The sequence below is a fragment of the Cheilinus undulatus genome, linkage group 7 (assembly GCF_018320785.1).
Source record: "Cheilinus undulatus linkage group 7, ASM1832078v1, whole genome shotgun sequence".
NCBI classification, from domain to species: Eukaryota; Metazoa; Chordata; class Actinopteri; order Labriformes; family Labridae; genus Cheilinus; species Cheilinus undulatus.
The window spans coordinates 19,333,691-19,355,222 of NC_054871.1; the positions used below are offsets into that span (position 1 = coordinate 19,333,691).

The 21,532-nt window shown below is 39.4% G+C and overlaps 1 protein-coding gene across 5 annotated transcripts in view; it reads left to right on the forward strand.

Annotated features, from left to right (window-relative positions):
* Window positions 1-21,532, forward strand: part of mast3b (microtubule associated serine/threonine kinase 3b) — a 56,983-nt gene that overhangs the window by 4,204 nt on the left and 31,247 nt on the right. For 2 of the 5 annotated variants that reach the window (XM_041790987.1, XM_041790988.1), the window contains exons 1-4: window positions 1,802-2,093; window positions 6,655-6,744; window positions 17,303-17,391; window positions 20,792-20,864. In XM_041790987.1, coding sequence (XP_041646921.1) covers window positions 2,047-2,093; window positions 6,655-6,744; window positions 17,303-17,391; window positions 20,792-20,864 — 299 coding nt within the window. In that variant the 5' untranslated portion in view covers window positions 1,802-2,046. Of the gene's footprint in view, window positions 1-1,801; window positions 2,094-6,654; window positions 6,745-10,401; window positions 10,823-17,302; window positions 17,392-20,791; window positions 20,865-21,532 lie in introns of those variants that run through there. The other 3 variants (XM_041790990.1, XM_041790991.1, XM_041790989.1) reach the window with 2 other exon arrangements.

Consider the following 21,532-nt stretch of genomic DNA (forward strand, 5'->3'; position numbering starts at 1 on the left):
TAAGTGAGCCACCCTTCATGTCACTATTTCTTAATCTGATCTATACATGTTGTTATCCTGAATTAGAACTCAGATCTTCATTGTGTTTTTTTTCATGAAATGTTTTGCAGTATTTAATGAATGTAACTGCCTTACTTTGTGAGTAAGGTTGAATTAAAAAAGAAAAGAGTAGAAACTAGAACTACACTGTGCCAGCAAATTAGCAAATTAAGGCATTTCCTTTCTGAGAACCATGGTGTCTCAGATGAATGGTCTTTTAGAGTGGCTATCTGAAATAAAAAGCCTGCAGCCAGACCACTCTCAGTTTTGCAGGCACATTAGATATCTGTAGATCCCTAGAAAAATGAATTGACTTCCAGTTGACACACCTCCCTAACTATATGTAATTGGAAACAAGGTGTAAACCTTTTCTATTTTAGTGCTGAGGAGCTGGTGGAGACCATAAACAGAGCCAAAAGAGTGTGAATATTATTTGCACAGGTCTGTCCAAGGCATAAGCCTGAAAGATGAGTCTAAGCTGCTACATGTCTAATCAAGCAACTGCTACATCCACGTGGCCGACATAGTGATATCATTTATTTGTTTAGTATTTATTTATTTATTTTGAAAGCACATTTCTAATCACGCCTAAGAAAGGCAACCCCGAAACTCTCTCTCCCTAGCAACAAGGAAAACTATCACTAGCTCCCTAGCAACCAGAAGGACATTGGTGTCATCTCACTAGCCTGTTGCTGTTGGTGATGCGGGAATTCCATAGAAACCAAGCAGAGGAGCAACAAGTGACAACAGGCCCACCACACACACACTCACACACACACACACACACACACACCCACACAGCACTTATTGATTGGATGCTCACTAATTGACTGTCAAGTAGCCTAGGCCTACAATCACCGGGCATCACGCACCCACCTGCAGCACTGTCAGTACAAAAGAATTGACTTTCCATTATTGCAAACACACATCCACTAACACACACGCTCAACCATACACAAACACACTCCCACACAGAGCCACTCAGACTGGGGGAAATCTACTTTCAAGCGCACTGCAAAAAAAAAAAAAAAAAACGTGTAAAGACCTCACATCCGCACGTGCGCGCACCGACAGACCCGAGGAGCCTCAAGAAAAAAAACACACAGAGGCTCAGTAATATGATTTATGCATGCACGCTTACTGCACGCGCGCATACAAACAAACACACAGCCTCCCTCCTTTGGGAAATAGGGTCTGTCCTTACAATTAATGGCTTCCTGCATCACTGTCAGAAAATAAAGGCTTAAAGGCAGAGAGCACACATACACAGAGACGCACAGCGCGCGGCAGAGGGTGAGAAACGTTTTCTTGGTGGCAGCTGTCACGGTTTAGAGGAGGTATTCCCCAGCCTCATCGCGAGCAGCAGACCCGTTTAGTTACATTGCACCGAGGAGGAAAGGAGGTGATAATGACGCAGACTTTTATCACACAGTTTTGGCGCCTTGACATTGTTGTTGACGTTGAAAATAGGAAAAATGTAAACATACAATTAATAGGTAATTCTCACAGTATTAACCAGTGTTTTTATGAAATATATCTCTGACTGTAACAATCAAGCATCTTTACGCTAACTTCCCATCCTTTCTCTCACAACCTTGCTTCTGTGGACTGCCACCAACCACCCAAATTGATTTAGCCACCCCTCTCCAATAGACTCCCCCCTTTCCTCCCTCTCCCTCCTCCCCTCCCTCCCTCCCCACCAGTCACATGGAGGTTAGCGGTGACCCGTCGATCCCGTCAGTGGCACTCGCTCTCTGGTGCGCCTTGGAGACAGACGGGAAGCAGAACGCGTAAAACTCGACCCCGGGCGCGTCATTTCTTTGATATTTAACCGCGAGTTAATGCATCGATTCAAGCGGGAACAAATCTCTACGGAAGCCGCTGAAGGTGCCGGTAAACGATACTCTGTGAACCGGGTTATTTATAGTCCCCCCACCGCGGCGATGAGTGGCTGCCAGGCGGATCTGAGACCGAGTACATGAAGCCCCAGCACGGAACTAAGCAAAAATGAAGTCCCGACGAGATAAACTGAAGATCCCCTCTCTGACTCTGGAGTAAGTTTTCTGTTTATTTACAACCGCTGACAGCGTGAAGTTGTCATGTGAATCTTGTAAAGTTGTTCTTAGAGTGAAACAGTTGTAGGTTACTTGTTTTAGGATCCATATTTGGAGCACTCGAGTGTCAACACAGACTTTAGCTTGAGTTGTCAACAGCTGTGAGACCCAAACAACCACCACAGTCTTATAGACATGCTAATCGTCCTTCTTGTATTGTTGACACTGCCCTGAGGCTTCTTTATCTAGTTAACTCATCATGTTATGAAGTCAAAAGTGAGCTAAGCAAACTGGAGAAGTTACAGGTGTCTCATCAGGTGTGTATTCCTTGATAGAATTTGAATTTTTAGTAAAACTCATCGGCTTAACATTGGCAATTTCTTGTATTAATCCTCAAAGTAGTTTATCCATCTGAATGTGGAGGAATCCAGCCGTCTTTATACAACCAAAAAGGAGCCCTTTGTGAGAAGGGAGTTTTGCTCTGTTAAATATTTGTAGGATAACTTATTTCAGTCCTAACAATGCTCAGTTTAAAGGGTTTTAATCAGAACAATTTTTCCTTCATTTCATGGGTTAAACTTGTGCCTCAATGTGAATTCTGTCCTCATGTTTAGTTGTTTTCCTACTTCTTTTGTCTTTATTTTAAACCTCACATGCTGTCTTCACTCCTCGATGCCCGCATGAATCACACGCTCCCCCTCGCTAAACCAAGCAACCCAAAAGGCATGCTGTTTAAAGGAGAAGATATATTTTATTTTAGTCTAATTGCTAACCTGTGAATCCTGTTTTCCATCAAAGCACAGGCTGCAGCCTTATATCCGCCCACTCGTCTTCCACATACTGATGGTAGCCTCTTTTTCTCATGGGGGGGGGGGGGGGGGGGGGGGGGTCAGGGGGGGGGGTGCTACCTGCTGCCCATTAGATGCTGATCCATCCATAAGGCGTAGGAGCTCCCAGCACACATGCACACATTCTCTGATCCATCCATCTGCCTCCTCCATGGATCATCTCCGCAGAGCATGTGCTGTTGGTGTTTCATTTTTAGGCTCTTACTGTAGCAGCTCCCGCGCAGAGATACAGAGGAGGTTTCACAGTCGGAGAAGGGAGGGGTTCAAGGTTTTAGTGGTTGTTGTTGATGGATGATGAGGTCAGACAAACATTGTTTTGATAACAATGGAGGGGCATAGAAGACATGGCATTAAAAGCTTGTTTGTATTCATATTTGTTCGCTGCAAAGCTATGTGCTTTTAGGGCACAAAGCTTTCCTAGAAATTAACTTTTGAAATGCATAATATGCTACCTATTTATGCACTCTTAGGAAAAACATTTTAGGCCGTGTACTGTATGCAGACTTCTACTGAAGTGCATTGTTATGACAAAATATCTAAATTCTGATTCATTTATTTACAAGAATTGCAATTTGCAGGGACCCAGCTATTGAGAAACATGAATATTTGATATATAAATCTTAGTTTGAGCACACATTAAAAAAATGTCTCAAACAAATGTCCTTTTTTCACAATTAAATCATCTTTTTTTCTGTTTAAGTGATATCGCTTAACTGGGTTGCATTAATATGACAAATCTTTGAATAGATAGATTCCCCTGACTCTGAATTTTGTCTACCTTGCTGTGATTGCTGTTTTTTCAGTAGTAACAGTCTGGCTGCTGCCATTCATGATACCACATCATCAATTCAGCATGAATGTAATCATTGAGTCAGTCTAAGATTTTTTCCACAGTTCACACACTGGACAGGAGTGCCATCAACATGGAAATCAGAAATTGAAATTAGGATGATTACTCAATCAAGCACCACTGAGGGCTTCAGTTTAGGGCTCTGAAGGAGAAAATGTGTCGAGATGAAACACAGCGTAATGAGTTTCATGTGTTTTGTAATTATAAGCCGACACTACAGGATGCGGAGTCTTTGTGTGAGGAGTTGTTTTTCCTGCCATCATCCCTGCATTACTATGACAACATGTTCATTAGCGCTTTGGTAGCCGATGCCGTGTTGAGCACTGAGAAGCCTCTGCAGCACTGAGACAATAGTGAGCAGTGTGGAGCCCACAAGGCAGAGCTTACATCTAAGGAGGGAAATCAATAGAAAAACAGCTTGGATGCTGGGTCAGCATCGTGAGAGATGGAGACCTTAGGAAGGCTGAGCATGCATATGCTGATTCAAAAGAGTGTGTTAAAGTAAACTGATAGATGATTTATATGCAAAAAAGGCTGTCTGATGAATGGGTTTTGTGCCATGGGTGGACAGGAATTCAATTTTAGTTGTTAGAAGGGATTTTAGGAACAATATATTTCACAGCAATACAGTTTCCCATTCTAATAACTATCAGCATTGTTTTCTGCCTCTGATATTATTTCAAAATAAAGTATCCAGTAACCAAGAATATGCTACCAATTCAGCTAAGCTAGCACAATTTCAACAATTAGTGTCTCACTGGTTGAGAATGAAGTTATATGCTGGGAGAGGTAGAAAAGAGTACAGGACTACTGTACTCAACTAAAACAATTACTTTGGTGTAAATTTACTTAAGTAGAAGTTAAAGTATTGGTCTAAAAATGTGCCCAAGTTAAAGTAAAAAGCAGTTAATCTAAAGTTTACTCAAGTATTGAGTTGCTACTATGGCTGGACAATTAATCAAAATTTAGATTAAACTGCAGTTTATCCAACTGCAATTTTCAAATTGTCGAAAGTGCAGTGTTTCTCTAAAGTGAAATGTCTGTCAAAAAAAGTTCCATACATGTTTTTGCCACAGAGATCTTACGCTCTACACATCATGCAAGCTTTCAAGTGTAGTTTGCAAAATAGTTTGCAGAAATTCCTGATTTCCTTCATAAAAATGAAATGAAAATGACATAAAATAATTTCCTTCTGTAGAAAAGTCAATATTGAATTTGCAATATGAGCCAAAACAGAGGTGGACCTTACCATTTGGCAAAAAAGGGCAATTGCATGGAGCCCTGGACTACTAGAGGCCCCCTGAACACTTCACTAACTTAACCCTTTCTCTTGCACTGACCAGCTTGTATGTTGGCTGTTTAAAATGTATATATATATATTATAACAATTCATTTGGTGTAACTGTTATTTTACCAAATATTTTCTAATAGATATGATTCACATATACCAAAGAATGAAATATATATTTAGCCATTTTTGAGGGGGTTTTAGTTGGTCAAACATGACCAAAAAAGTTATAAAAAATGGAACAAATGTTTATTTTATTTGAGTAAATGGTCTTTTGTCATTGAATAAAACATAAAAATTTGATATTACGTACATCGCTCAGACGGTATTTGGTTATAAATTTTGTTGTACAATATTAATGCAGGCCTTTGATCGTGTCTAAAATGTACTTGGAGGTATAATTGAATATGCCAGTCAAGGCACTGAGCTGATGACATGACTATATAGTCCCAATCAACTGACAGCCAGCTGGATCTAATTATTGCTGCCCAGCTCCCACAATCAGTCACATCTCTTTCTTTCAGCATAACTTTCCACTTGAAATATGATGTACTTCTCACTAATCCCTGCTTGCATTAATGCTGATGCACCATGCTGATTCTGGAAAAGCTTAACCTCCACCACCCCAGCCTCCTCCTTTTCTAGTGAAACCCTTGTTGCACCCTCATATTCACATTCATGCTACGATGGTTTAATTGCTTTTAAACTAATTTTATTGTATTCATTGCTCATTGTCATAAATATAACTATACATATGGGGGTTTCTAGGCATGAACTCTCTGGAAAGTCAAAGCATGCTGCTTGGGTGGAACCTTCCCTGCCAAGTAAAACTATCCATTTTGCAATAAAATAGTTAAATGTATGACGAGAGTGTTCTTGACTGTAATTAAATTAACTGCGCATCTCTGGTCAATATCCAGGTTTATCAGAATTTAGGTAATTGGAGTTGTACCAATACTTATGATACCAGTATCAGTCTAAGCATCCAATGTGGTCTTTATTTAGTACTACTAAAAGTATCAGCCTGTACTGGTAGTGGCCTAGAATTTGTCCACCTTTGGTATCAGAAAGTTAGCCAGTTGGAGAACAACTGACCATTAATCTGTGATTGTCCCACTGATATTTAGTACATGATTTAACTTGGTGGGATCAGAGATGCTCTGGTATTGGCTAAGTCTGGATATTAGAATCAGCATCAGAAAAAATAATGGAGTCAGACATTCTCTATATTAACACCATGCATCGGCTGCTGTCAGACAAAAAAAATGATGTTTGACTTCCCTTTTTGTTTTTTGACATCCAGCAGTAAACTCTTTATAGTAGGATATTATGTAAGAGATCAGAAACCTGCTCAATAGATGCAACAAATAATGATGTTAACAGTACAGCATCAGCATCACCCTACAGACTGCTAACAAGTGTCTTATCACTGCCAGCTGGTGACGTCATCCAATCAGAAGCAGCTGTCACGCTCCAGCCCTTGACCAAAGCTCTGCTGCTAAAAGATTACAGACACTGATGTGCTCGTGTGCTGAGTCAGGAAACTAATCGATGCCAACATATCTTGCTTTACAGTTTGTCGCCCACATGCCAGAGCCCCACCCTTCTGAGCCCATGCAGCCCGTGCAGCCCCTGCAGCCCCTTACAAACCCTACATCCCTGGAGGTAAGACAGCCAGCCTACACATAGAGAGTGAACATGATAAGTGCCTGCAAACAAAGGGTTACTTCACTGCAACAACAGGTCAACATAACGGAATAGAAAACTAATTTATCTCTGCTGTAGAGCATGATTAGCCATACTATTGCACCTTTATTTTCATGTATAGACAGGGGCAATATTATTTAATTAAATTCAGACCCACATATGTCATGCAGCAGCAGAGAACACTTAGATGTATATTAATCAGCTACTATCAATCTTCCCATCAAACAAAGAATTCATTCATTTATTTTAAGTTTACTGTAAAGTCCTAATGTTAAAGTACATTTTTTAAACATTCTTGACCCACTTTTCAAGATTTATGTCTCTGCTAGTCAAACCAGAAGGCCTTGGGGCTGACAGTTGCAGACAGGGTGACTCCTGAAAATGCTGACTGACTGACTTAAGCACTGTTTTTAGACAGTTTGTGTTATTTTTATGGGACTTTGTTTGCAAAAACAGAAGTGTTGAACATCACTGGCCTAGTGCTGTGACCTTGGAAGATATAGGTTGTGTAAGATGTGTGAGCAAAAACAACAACAACACATTTTTTCATTTTCCCTGATTCAATAAAGAATGCATTTAAGACACAAACCTGGGCTCCCAAAATAATACTTTTCATTAACTGATTGTAAGGTAAAGAGATAGAGGTTAACCTCTATAAGCTTCCAGCCTTACTGATAGCTCCAGTCTTTTGAAAATTTATAATAAGGCAACAACTGGGGTAAATAAAAAGGTGCAAGATAACCAGAGTTTAAGAACATTCATTGCTAAATGGTCCTTGTTGTTGATTTTTACTCAAAATATATAAAAAGAGAAACATGGAGAAAAATCTTAAAAAACAAGCCAACTGTCTGAGGATTTATGTGCATGAACATAGACACTGGCATGACTTGCATGTCATTTTGTAATAATACATAAAAGTTATTCCCAGAAAGCTGACCATCTTTAAACCTGGACTGAGCAAGATGAACACAGGCAGCAGCTTTGTTTTAAAAGTTTGACATAGAAGTACTCAAATCTTGGAAAAAAACACTAGAAATATGCCATAAGCCTGGATGTTTTTGTATTTTAGAGCTCTTCTGTTTCACCAGTGAAGACATATCACTTATTAGTTGTCTCTAAGTCTATGTGGGTTGCTTGGCAACGCTGTTGGGTGCTGTGGAAGAAGGCAAGACTGCAAACAGAGGCGGCTGCATCCAGCGTGTTTCTGGATGTGTGAGCGGTGCCAAGCTCTTCACACCACAAACTGCACTGTAATGAATCCCATTTTCTGTGTCGAAATAAGAGCGATTTATGTAGGACAACAACAAATATTTAAGCATGACTACCTTTGCACAGTGTGGAGTCATCTGCTGATACTGTATGGCAGATTTAGTATTTGCTGGCATCATTCCTCACGACATATTTCATTAAAAGACCCCTGTTTGTTGCACCATCCAGGAACAGATGAACAGAGGAAAAGATGATGCAGGGAAGCTATTTACTTGCATCAGATTCTATTTCTGCATGCAAGTAAATAGCTTCCCTGCATCATCTTTTGATTCTCATACACTGGATGATGGCATTATGCATCTCATTTGACTAGTACCTCTTTCTTCCTGGTGCACAATTCACAATTAATGTATGTGAAGAGAGGGTTGAGCTCAGATAATCATTTTACTTAGGCCCAACAGATGTCTTAAGTTTTACAGAGGTCTTGAATTACATTAAAACTGCACAATAACACTGCAAAACAACCCTGACTTTAAAGAAAGGAATTTATTGTTTTGGGGAACCACAACAAACTGGGTTTTAAATAACCAAAGTAGGATAAAATAATACAGAGAAATCACTTCCTTTTAGTTTGATCTGATTTGCCTTCAGTGCTTCTGAAAACATGGAATCACGATCTGGTCAGAAAAATGCACTGAAATGTCTATACTGTAATACAGTGTAATCTCTAGGGGTATGTGTGTGGTGGAATGAACCACTGTTTGAAAGTTTGGCTGGAATTCACCCTCTTTCAGAGGCCTCATGGTATAACCCAACAACAAATCTTAAGTTGCCTTCAAGTTCTGTAGGAAATTGGGAGTCTAGTAAATATGCACTGGGGACCACATAGGTAAAAGGCAGTGTTTTCATAGTGAAAGGTCTGACTAACAAAGTGACAAAATCTGCATTAATCCAAACGTAATAGGGTAAACAAGTTACTTCCTATATATTCAGAAAAGACAGGTACCTGCACTGTTCATACATTCTTAAGAATAACAACAGAGTCAAGACACTGAAATTCAAAACACTTAACATGGACATTCCCCAAATGTTACCATATTTTATCACTCAATATCCTCATGACAATAAGTACATTATGGTTGTTTTCTCAAGATTATGACTTATTTATCCCCCTGATTTGGGATGACAAGGTTGGTTTTCCCATGGTAAATCCTCAAGAAAGGGCCTGAATTTTCACCTTCCATGGGAAAATGGAGTAAAACAAATTGTATGCATGCATGGCTTTTTTAAGAATGTTTTTAAAAGCATTTTTGTTATTTGTTATTGTTGTTTAGTCATATGCAGGTGGAAAAAGTACAAGACTTGTACCTGAAGTAAAAGTACAGATACTCCGGTTAGAATTTACTCGAGTAACAGTAAAATTACTACTATATAAATTTACTTAAGTAAAAATAAAAAGTATTCAATTTAAAATTTGCTTCAAGTACTGAGTACCCACTTATGAGTTACACAGTAAAATAGGATTTTTCCTTATTGGCAAGAACAAGAGAATAGATCTCTAACCAAGTTGGTTGGGTAAAGGCAAACCTCTTTAATAAAGTAAAATACACAGCAAAACCAACAGTGTTAATGTAACTCATTTAGAGTTAAATTTAATATTTTAAAAGAGTCTATATTGGTCCACACTACATCTAGTTTAACTACCCTTTCAAAGTCTAAAATATTTTGCTTGACAGAGCTGTAGTAACCCTTGAAAATCTGTGGCAGGGTGGCCCTCCTCTGGCAAGTCCAAGGAGAGTCAACCTCATAGCAAGGCAACTCATACCGATGAGAATCATGCACTATGCATCTTTTAGGAGCACTTAAAGGTGGGAACTCTAGCCCAGTTGATCACTTCACCCAAGATGCAAACATGTCTTGAGTCACAGTTTTGCTGTGTTCAACAGCTGTTTTGGGATGTGATGTGGAATAATTCTCTCACTACATGACTAAGTAGTCAACTGTTATGGAAAAGGTACGAGAGTAAAAGTACAGTTACTCTGGCTAAAACTTAAGTTGAAGTAAAAGTACTGGTTTCAAAATGTACTCAAAAATTACTATAAAGATACTCAATTACAGTAATTAGAGTAAAAGTAATCAATTATTTTCCACCTCTAGTCATATGTTTTCTTCATTTAAGGTCCAGTTGCAATATTTCCATGCAGTAAATTTGAGTTGTTAAACATTTTCAGGCATGTGGGTCCCTGTTCTAAATTCGAAGGTAGTGGTGGGTCCTGAGGCACAGTCAGTTGAAAACCACTGTCTTAGACAAATGTTCAATATAGCAGGTTTTTGTTCCAGCGGTGAGAAGCAGAGCTAACGAGCAGCACTTGAACGCATCACCAGACTCCAGCCTGCTCACACGGATACACACGCCACCAGCAGCGTCTGTGTTTGGCCAAACTAAAGTGTGCCGCTGCTGTGAGGACACTATTACGCAGCCAACTACCCGCCATGGAGGTGATGCTTGGGGGACAACAGGCCCGTAACCAGAGAGCTGACCGCAGGCTGTAACGGCTGCCCCGGAGCCGTTTGGGTCTTCACGAGGCAGAGTCGTTGTGAAACACAAAAGGACCCGCCGAGGAGAAGAGACGATGGTGGGGAGAGGAGCAGCAGGAGGAGCGGGTTTCTCATCGACCTGAGCACTCTGAAATCAACATTAACTTTAAAACGAGGATTATGTAAAGAAAATATCCCGCAGCATGTCGGATCCAAGTCAGTGGTCTGCGATGCCGAGCCAGAATAAGTCTCATTTTGTTCCGGGAGCGCTACTGAAGCGCTCAAAAAGGTAGTTCTCAAGAGTTGTGATGTGGATGTTTGACTTAAGCTACTTCAGTCATTGATATTGATTTTTTTACGTGAAAATGTCACATGTTTTGTCTTTTGCAGTTGGGCTTTGTATACTCTTACTGACGTTTGTCACAAAGAAATACCACGCTAAAATATTCCCCACATTAGCTAGCTAAACTCAGAAAGCCGATTGCTAGTCAACGTTAATCCTGTCTGTCCAGTTTAAAACATGGGTTTGCATTGATAGACGATGTTCGTTATGGAGTAACAGTGAAATCCAGCTCACAGCAGTGAAATTATCACTCCTAAAGACAATTTCTCAAATTTAGTTGAACTTGTATAGCTTTTTTGTTGAAATTAAACCTAGAGCCTATCCGTTACACCAAAAAGAGCAGTTGAAATATTTTACCGTTAGCTTTAACCCATAATTCATAGCTACCTGCTTAATATGTTTATTGTTATATGACTGGACTTACAACTTTTGACATAGGCCAAGACAGGGAACAAACCTGTCTAATATATTCAATTTTTACTGCGTTTCTACCAGCTAATGGCTTTTAGATCGTTTCAAAATATAATAAGGTACTGAATGAAGCCCTTTCTCATTCTTCTGGGCCCTCTTACCTACATTCAGATAGCTTTTTTTGCCTGACAAACGGCCTTGAAGTGAATTATTTAAGATGCAGTCATACAGAACAGATAAGCATCTAGAAATGGCAATATTTTTTGTAAAATATCTATAAAACATCAATGGCAGTTGAGCGGGCATCTTTTAATTCATGTTTTTGACCTAAAAAGATCTAAAATAAATTAGCACAGCTCTGTATATTGGCTTGAACTATATAAAATTGTGGGCTTTTTGTGCATAAAGTCCTAAACAAGTGACTGAATATCAGTATATTTGCACTTGATAAATCATGTCAGCACTACTGTGGTTAACTCACCCTGATGGCACAGTAAAATCTGCTCAGTTGAATGTTATTGGTCAAAGTTCGCTCCTTCTTTTCAGAAACAGAGGATTATATAGCACTCCCTCCCTCTTTTATTCACCAGCCAACACACACAGACCCAGACATCTTGGACATCTGTGCCTCAAGCTGGTCCTGCTGCTGTTGTTGGTGCACACACACACACACTCCCCTTCAGCCTGGAGTCTGTTGACAGGAGGTTTCCTCTTTGTATTTTGGCTCTCATCAGTACTCACTCTGCATTCTGACATGGCCATGCTGGTATTGCATGCATCTGCATGCAGATTAGAGTTACAATTATGTAAACATCTCTCAAGGCAGAGCTGCTCCGAGGGCGGAAATAATCGCATTGGTTGAGTTAAATCTCAGTGGGCAGAGATAAAGGCATCTAAACTGTTCTAGTCAAATATCTTTAACCTCATCTTTTCTAGGCTGAAGCATGTACATATTGTAACTGTTTAAAGCAGTTGTTAAAATCATTTGCAGAAACTTTAGATTTAATCTAAGCTCAGGGATTACTTCTGATAAAGCTACAAAGGTACCTTTGTTTTTTATGAATCCTTGATAGCTTCCAGAGGGAATCTCCTTTCTTGATGTGTGTGAAAGACATGCAGAAACTGCGTAGTGTCTCTGACTAACGGGAAGATTACAAAGAACTTCAATGTCTTCTTTGTCTGTCTTTTGTTAACTGAAAAAGACAAGTGGAGCAACTGATATCATTAGACCAAGTGTCTGTTTACTGTCTGAAGTATCAGCAATTCATCACAGCAGAGACAACTGATTGTAGATGGGAAAGAACAACATCTGTACACATACAGAGAATTGATTGAATTGAACCATCTTAAATACTACGCTGTCTGAGTTTTTGGCTTCTTCGAAAACATGACTTTTTTGTGGTACATCCCATTGGGGTCAACCAATTATCTTCTCAGTGTTTTATTTTGACCATCACTGGTCAAATAAATTGATTAAACAAACTCTTAATTGATGGCAGCCACCATAAGAAGACAACCTTGTGTTGAAAGCATAAAATTAAGAACTACTCTTGTTTTGAAAACTGTTGGAAATATTTGATGTAGAGTAGAGGATCGTTAGCGAAACTAAAATTAATATCACAGTATGTTTAGGCTATATCATGATACATGTTGCGATATTCTGTATGTTAAATTCAGCTCATTGATGCATAAAATGACACCAGTATGATGATTGAAGAAGACGTTTCTATATCTTATATACAATCCTTTATTATGAATGGAATGTAATGAAATGTTTTCTCTGTTGTGTTACTGTTGTTGAATCTAAAAATCTTTCTTATTTTTCTCATTAACGGTGAAGCCAACCTACACAAATTTCACCATTCACAAGATGTAGTCCATGGCCAAAACTCTGCAGTTTTGTCCACCCATTCAGTCTTACAGCTTTGATTACATTAGTCCGTTATCTGTGCTGATGCACACCGGCCAGTTTTTGACAAGTTCCATGACATGAGAGCATCTTTAAGACCTTATACAAAGAGTTCTGTGGGATCATTGATCAAAAGCTCGTTCAGAGGCACAACATTTTTTACTCCCAGATGTCAATGTAAAGTGCTGTTTTGCGGGAACACATATCTGTAGATGTGGAGAAGGGGGGTTACATTAATTCGCTACTTGGCCACATTTTCTCTTACTGGCATGTGCAGCGCTGGCAGGAAGTTTTCAGCAGAAAAAGATATGCCCAGGCTAATTATACTTTACTTAACGAATGTCTTTATGATATTTTAGAAATTTGGGCTTTTCATAACCACTTACTGGGTCCATGCTTTTGGCGATGTACGGTGTTACTGCCGCTGTAATCTCGGCATATTCTTGTGGAAAATTTTACAGTATACCACGTTCTGTCCAACTTCTTCCACTGAAATCCAAACCACTTCTAGATGACTGATCCAGTGCTGTCCCCTTCTCAAACTACCATCTCTTGCTAACTCACTTTGGTTGTTTATTTGCTTTTTCTACTCCAATGCATTCCTCTTTCTCCCTCTGATGCCAAAACGCACATGCGTGAAGGACAGTTTTTTGAATGGGTGGGGGAGGTTGCTTTCTTCTGTGAGAGAAGACAGTGGGAGAAGCGAATCAACACTGAAGCCTGAGTACCACTGAGACATATTGGTTCCATATATCAGTTAATGGTCTCATGAACTACGACTAACTGGCATCTGTATCGGCCCTGAAAACCAAAATTGGTCAACCCTTACATCCCGTCACTCTGCTGGTTTTGTACTAAACATGCAGAATTAGATTATTATTATTTTTTTTAACAAAAAGTCTTCCTTCTTGATTTTCAATGCTGTTGTTTTTTTGGTCGTACATAGGCATCAGCAGCATCATCATCAGCATTAAAAGTAGTTTCAGTCTGTTTTATAATCACAAAAAAACTTCTTACAAGAACTTTGAATTTTCAACATTTTATTGACCAAATCATCTAGTAGAAAATGTTGCTGTATGTAGAAATGATGGTTACACTGCTGCCCTCTAACTAAAGCAGGAAAAAAAGTAATGACAATCTGTTTACAAAGGAAACAATTACAGTTAGGCTAGTATTGCAACACTTAGATAAGGATCACTGTGCACACCCTTGTTTACCTGGTTCATAACAGTAAAATGTGTCCATGTGTCTGAAAGTAAACTGGTTTGTATACTTAAAAAAAGACCTGCCTGTACAGCTGAATTTGTGTTGGATTGTTGCGGGAGAATGATGTATAGAATAATGAACCTCAGGTATTTCTCTACACAACTACAGTTATTTAGTTGAACCAAAAATATTAGCTTAGATTTTCTGTCCTCTATAGTTAGTAATCATAGCTTGTTTAATCTTAAAAGGTGGGATATCATTGCCATGTTCTGTGAAAAAAAATATTTTAATTAAAAATACAGTCGTAGGATTCAAATGGCACTGTTTATGTGGTGCAGAAGATTATTTAACAAGTATGTTTAATAGATACAAATTTCATTTTTTTAAAAAAGGTACCATTTAATGTTTTCATCAGATGGTAAGTTGTTGAATAGGAAGTTAAGTTAGGAATGTACTTGGTAAATTGGAAAGACAAAAATCTAGAAAACCCTGCCTGTTTCTGCCCACCTTCTTCTGGTCGGCACATAAACACAGATGTGTTTTTGTTTTTATTGAGGAGTCTTTAGTATTTAGATTACTTACGGCTTAGTGGATCACAGTCTGCCTCTTTAGAGGTCAAGTGTCTTTCTTTAATCTGCCCAGTGTTGTGGCAGTAATTGTCTTTTTTATCCTCAGTCTATGGCTAAAGTCATATAGTCCTCCACTTTACACTTCAATAGCAATGCATGCATGGGTCTAACAACTGATAATAGCTTGATAGGTATGGCCAAAATGAGGAAACTGTGCTTGAAGGTTATTTTCTCTCTCTGGACTATTTGGTTTAACTGTTAAATTGCCGTTAAGACTCTTTAATTTATAGAAAATGTGTGCTTGTAGCTCACGCTTGAAAGTAATATACAGTGTTCTGTATTTTGATGTCCATAATATCGAAGAGTAAAAAAATGTTTACTGTGAAACTGTGGATCATCAGTCAAATTTTAATCAAGGGCTGCTGTGAGAATTAAAGACAGTGCAGCTGTGGATGATGAACATGAAAACACTGTCTAAATTGCACAACTTTGGCAGTATGCAGGAGTTTATCAGAATTTTTGGCAATTAAAACAAGAAGTTGTCACCAAATTTTGCCATGGTATCAAAACCGGTATCCATGTAATTGAATTTTATTGCATCATATCTACATTTTAAATTCCGGTGTCATGGTAACCTTACCTGTAACAGCAGGCATAGAAAGCTCTTACTCATCTCAAACTATCGTTGAACCCTCAAAAAAAGTTTTTTTGACAGAAAACCCAATACCTGGGTATCTGGTTAGATCAGGATCTCTCTTTTAGGTCCCACATTTTAAATGTAATTTAAATTAGTCCTCAGTCTGGCTTTCTCTAAAGGAATAAGTCCTACCTAACAGTGAGCAATACAAAAAAAGACTGTCAGGGCAACAATTTTACTGGTTTTAGAGACACTATTTGTACACATACAGCTGTTTCTGTCTTCAATAGATTATATTAAATAGAACCGTAAAACATCGTACTCATCATTGTGACTTACATTGCTCTTTTGGCTATCCCTCTTGGGGTCAGTGCAGAAAGCAGCAACGCATTCTGTTCATTTGCAGAGCACTCATTTTTAAACCTCTCTTACCTGACTTCCCTCCTATCTATAAACATCTCAGGTCATAAAACCAGATCTCAAATCTGGATGACAAAACATTGAAAAAGGCCTACAGTACTGTACATAAGTTTTAGGTATGTTTGGGCTATAAATTGAGACTGCAGTAAGGCATAGATCTGGTGAGTAAGTTGCCTGAGGGCACCATCAGGCAGAAGGGAGGATTGACACAGCCCTGGTTTGCTTGGGATATCTTTGCATATAACCAGGGGTATGAGAAAATGATCAGTGGGAAAAAATAGCAAAGTCCTTTCCTTCAGGGCGTAGGAAGGGGTGAATGTGGCAAGTCAGCACGGCCCTAGGCTACTGTCTGGGCGGGTAGTAATAATAATAATGATAATAATAACAATATCTTGGATTTATATAGCGCCTTTCAAGGAACCCAAAGACGCTTTACAAGAACACATAACAGTAGTAGGGTTGTCGCAAGCCCCTGGTCCAGTTGTGGATGTCCAGAGGGCCCAAAAACCACCGCCAGTCCCTGGGTGTATCACCAGGGAAGATAAGGCCCAGATGGAAGAAATACCTTTGATTTTGACCTTTGCTGTTGAGCTTGACCCCCCCTTCTCAGCCCCGGATTGTGAGACATCAGGTCTATAATGAATCCTTGGTGCCTACAACCCTTAACGTAATGCACATGACTATAGGTTTTTAAGTATGAATGCGTGATTCTGAGTTTGTATGTGTGTAAAGTCAGAGTTTGTCTGACTTTATTTGCTCATGTTTTTAACTTGTATTGCTACAGGGCACTCCTGAAAAAAAGCTTTGTCTCATTGGGTTCTTCCAAGGATAAATTGAAACTAAAATAAAATGATGATGAGAAACAAGGGAATGCTGTGCTCTGGGGTTGATATCCCTTTATACAAAATACAACAAACTGCAATCCATTTGGTAAAATAGCCTGAAGCAAAGCTGTTGGTAGACCTGCCTCTCCTTACTCATGTGACCAATGTGAGGCTGTTATATTTTGAAACACTGTCAAGAAGTTCACCTTAATACTTCAAAAGATTTACCTGTCAGTGTCAAATTGAAGAAGATCCTCATATTTCCACTCAACACATTACTTAATGCCTCTACAAACAGGCTGTAATTACAAGCAGGGTGAGACTGAAACAGATTTTACAGGTTTACAGGTGATGACAGTTGAAGACATTTTCATACATATTGTGATGAGTGATGTGTGTTGATGCTGGCAGTCTGCTCACTCTCTCTCTCTCCTCCTGTTTGTGCTCCAGCTGTCGCAGCAGCAACAGAAAGAGTCTTGGAGTAGGGACGCCATCGCCCACGCTGTCCCGGCCGCTCTCGCCGCTCTCACTGCACACTGGTAAGATCTAATATGACGTTTAGTAACCTTTAATCCCAGCAAGCTCCAACAGGAGCACTGCTGCAAAACCCATGTTGGAATGACTTCAGCTCACTGCCTCACTCATACCTACTAAAATATCATATAAACATTGCAATAATTTACATTTAAACTAAGAAATGTGGGAAAGACCAGCCTTTAAAGTCTGCAGTGCAGTGTGTAGCCTTGGCACCTAATTAACATTTGAACTGGACTTTCAGGTTTGCATTATAGCTGTGCCCTGCAGAAACATGTCCATGCTAACACATTGTATTGCTTTCTGTTCCCTGCTCTAGTCATTTAAACACAGCAGGATGGACTCAGAAGAAGAATGCCTCCATAATCTCAAGAACAGACTGACAAATAGCCAAGCATTCATGTCAGTTCAGCTCACATCAGATATGTTTCAAAGTTTTAAAGTTATGTCTTGACTTCAAAGTTTAATAGTTCATTATAGCCATAGTAAAATTATAGATTACAAACAGGCATTTTGAGCATTGGCTTATAATCAGTATATTTCACAGTTTGATTAATGAGTTCTAATTAAAGTTGCAAACAAACACGTCATTGTTTCTCCTGTAGCATGCTACTAAAGTATCAGCTCCTCTCACGTTACTGTTTGTAAGCTGTAGGGCACCTTGCCCTGCCACATGCTCGCTAATACACCATTAAGCTTATTTAACTCGAACTCTTAAGCTGCACTGTAGTCAGTATCAGGTTGACTCGCAAGAAAACGCTTCTTCAAATGACGAGGACACCCAGCTGCTATCGAATGTCATTTTTACCCACGCTGATGAAATCAGCAGGGGGTTATGTAAAGGGTTCTGTATCTTTGTTTGTTTGTTTCTTTCTTTGTTTGTTTGTATGTGTACAAGATAACTTGAGAACGGAAAGTCGGATCTTCACCAAACTTTCAGAGAATATTAGGACAGTGACAGGGAAAAATTGATTAGATTTTGGTGATGATCCGCGCACCGGACTTCGAAATTTTGAACACCATAGTAATCAATGGGAGCGTAAGTTCCTCGGTGGCGCTGCTTAGGCGTGGGTCTGCTGCCTCAGACGGCCATTCAAGTTTTATTTTTGCTTATTTAAGTCATTTTTTGGGTACCAGTGTCTGCAGTGCTTTGAGGCTTTCATGAGTCCACTGGTCGGGATGCAAACGAAAGACATCGCCGACGCTCTACTCTGCTTTTTATCTGTCTCTGTCTCTGTAACAACAAGCAAATATTAATGCATGCATCTTTGAAAGACACTAACGAGATTTGACAAAATGTATTTGCTGACTTGTGAAATGACAGCGAGGATAGAAGCTGTAATGAGGGCTGAGCAGGGAGGCAGGCAGCAAGCAGAAAGAGGCACATCTTCTGCCTAAAGGCCAGCTCGGACTATGCGAATCCAATCAGACAAACGCTCTTTTGTGGTGACATAATTGAGATGCATCCACGACCAGAATTTTCCTGCATCTTGGTCAAGTTTGACACCCTGACCTGATGTCAGCAACATGCATCCTGATGTCTTCCAAAAGGAGAGCAGTTGCTCCCTTTCTTTGAATCATCATTTATCAGTGACATTACACAGGTCCCCTCTTTTCTCCCTCTGGGGATTTATGTATACATACTACAAAGCTGTATCTATTGGCTAGGCTAACTAGGCTAACTTTCCTGACATGTTATTACATTCATACCTCAAGCTCTGTCTGAAGGATAGCTGGTCCATATTGTTATCTTCTTGACACATTGGGATGAGTCAGTAATTGTTATCCATAATCCATAACTGTTTCTTGTTTTCTTCTTTTCAGAGCAAAAGATTGCTAACACCACATAAAGCTTTTCTGCTTTAGCTATAATTGATGATTTTTGGCTGGTTTTCAAACGACCTTTGAACTGGCACATAGTTGCAGAGACAGTGGTGAGGTCAGCATATTTTGAGCGGTTGGGATCACACTTGTAGTGTGGCGAGTATGTCAGCCAATATTTTTGTAGCATAGTATGACATGGTGCTGTCATGAAGGACCAAAAAAGTATAGTCTGAGCTGGCCTTAAGTCACAAAAAAAATCACGAAACTTCCTGCTTGTCTGTGTAGAGGTTTTGATGAGTTTCTAGCTTAGAATGTTATCACTATGAAACAATCAAGGAGAGTTCAAGGAGAATTCAGGGGATAAAAAGACAAATGCATGTATTTTACCAGTATTTTCATGTTATGTAAAGAAATGTATTTAAACAATCATACAAATTTTCAGATAGCCTATAGATTAATTAATAATGTCTGCACTATCATCTGCCTCTGTTCATCATCTGCAGCTGTTTGTCTGTCTGGAGTGCAATAAAGCATGTCGAGCAGTCCCACAATAATGGTGTGCTAATTAAATCATAAAGCTATGATCATGAAGAGGTCGAACTTTATAAATCAAACATAGGCAGAGATTGGGTTGTGTTTCTTTTTGTGGATCCTCCAGCAGTCCTCCTCCTTTTGTAACACTGTTTGGCTATTCATTATGTGCACTCATGATTGGTGAATGCACTTGCAGCTGCAGCAGGAAAGACTTTCTGATCTGATAGTCAAATGTAAGCAAATATATCTGCTCCTCGGGCAGACTGAATGAAAACACTTTTTAAAAATGAACACTGTCTCTGATAGAAATCCCTTTTTAAAGGGCCCATATACAGAGCCTGCACATCATCATCGTTCAAGCTGTGAGGGGAAATTTGTCTCAAGCTTTAATGTTGTAGTCTCACAAATTTTGACTTGTGGAGTTCAAGTCAGATATGAGAACTAGAAGTGTGCAAAGTGAAGATGATTGAGGGGCAGGATATTTATAAACTTTTGTTGATCTTCATCTTTCTGAATCAACAATAGGACAGACAGAGCAGAGCCCTTAAATACCATGAAGCAGCTGCTCTCTATGAAGGGTTTTTATCCAGAGCTCCTCATAGCAATAGTATGTAGCTGCTGCCTTTTGAACTCAATCACACAGGGGATTATCTAATCACTCAGTGCAATCAACTTCTAATTGGGTCTCTCTTTTGTGTACTAAGTGGTACTCAACCACTTGCATGTAAATTTCACTACAGTCTCCCATGTCAGACCTCCAGACTGTGCTGAAGCGAAACAGGAAGAGGCTTTCTCCTGAGCACACATTATGTTACAAAATGCTGTAATGTTTGGAGAAGGAAAACCAAGACGATTATTTGACCTCCCTGAAGAGTGCCCCTGGGTTTGGCAATGATTAAAGGTTGCTGCATAGACATGACATCATGCTTTCTTTTGGAACATTTCCACTTGTTAACGCAACCATGTGGACTTCTCTGTTCTATTTTCAAGAGTTTATTGTTGCAGTTGTGGAAAGCAATGGTAGTAACTTTGTCCTTCCTCTTTTAGCTGCAAGCAGCCCTCTGGACAGCCCTCGAAATGCATCAACCAGTGCCTGCCTCAACTTTCCTTTCGCCCGAAGGTATGTCAGCGCTGCTCTCTTGGATCCATTAACCTTCCTGTAGGATAAATGTGTTTGTGCACATCTGAGTGATTCCACAGTATGATGACTGGATTCTACTTAATGAGAAGGGTAAAACTCAGTTATGAGGTGTTTTTAAAATATATATTTTTGGAAACTTGGAGATTTCTAGGCACTTTTTAAAAAATTTTCTCTGGGGTGAATAGGATTATTCCAACTATAACCCTTCCTGTTAAAGACAAACTATCTAAAACAAGTACTTAAGCACTATTCATATTTAATTAGAAAGATTGTATTCCCTAAAGCTTACTGAAGATTTTAGACCAAAACAAACACTCTCTGTGGACACACCTCATTCATCCCTCAGCCTCCCCCTCCCCCCATGCCTTCACACTTCTCCACCTTCCCTTCTATTTTCACCATTTCATTTTGTGTGCAAAATTAAGTGACAGTTTGCATCTCAAAGTTGATTCAGCAGCTAAATCAAACATTTAAGAGCGATAAAAATGCCAAAAATCAGGAATCAGAGGGGGGGGGGCAAATATTTTTTCACTGCACTGTATCATTACAGTGAAAGTTATTGCTTTAATAAAAAGAAGACAGGATAATTGGAAGGGACTTCTAAATTAAGGTATTGCTGCTGTCTGCTGCACCCACAAAACTACACT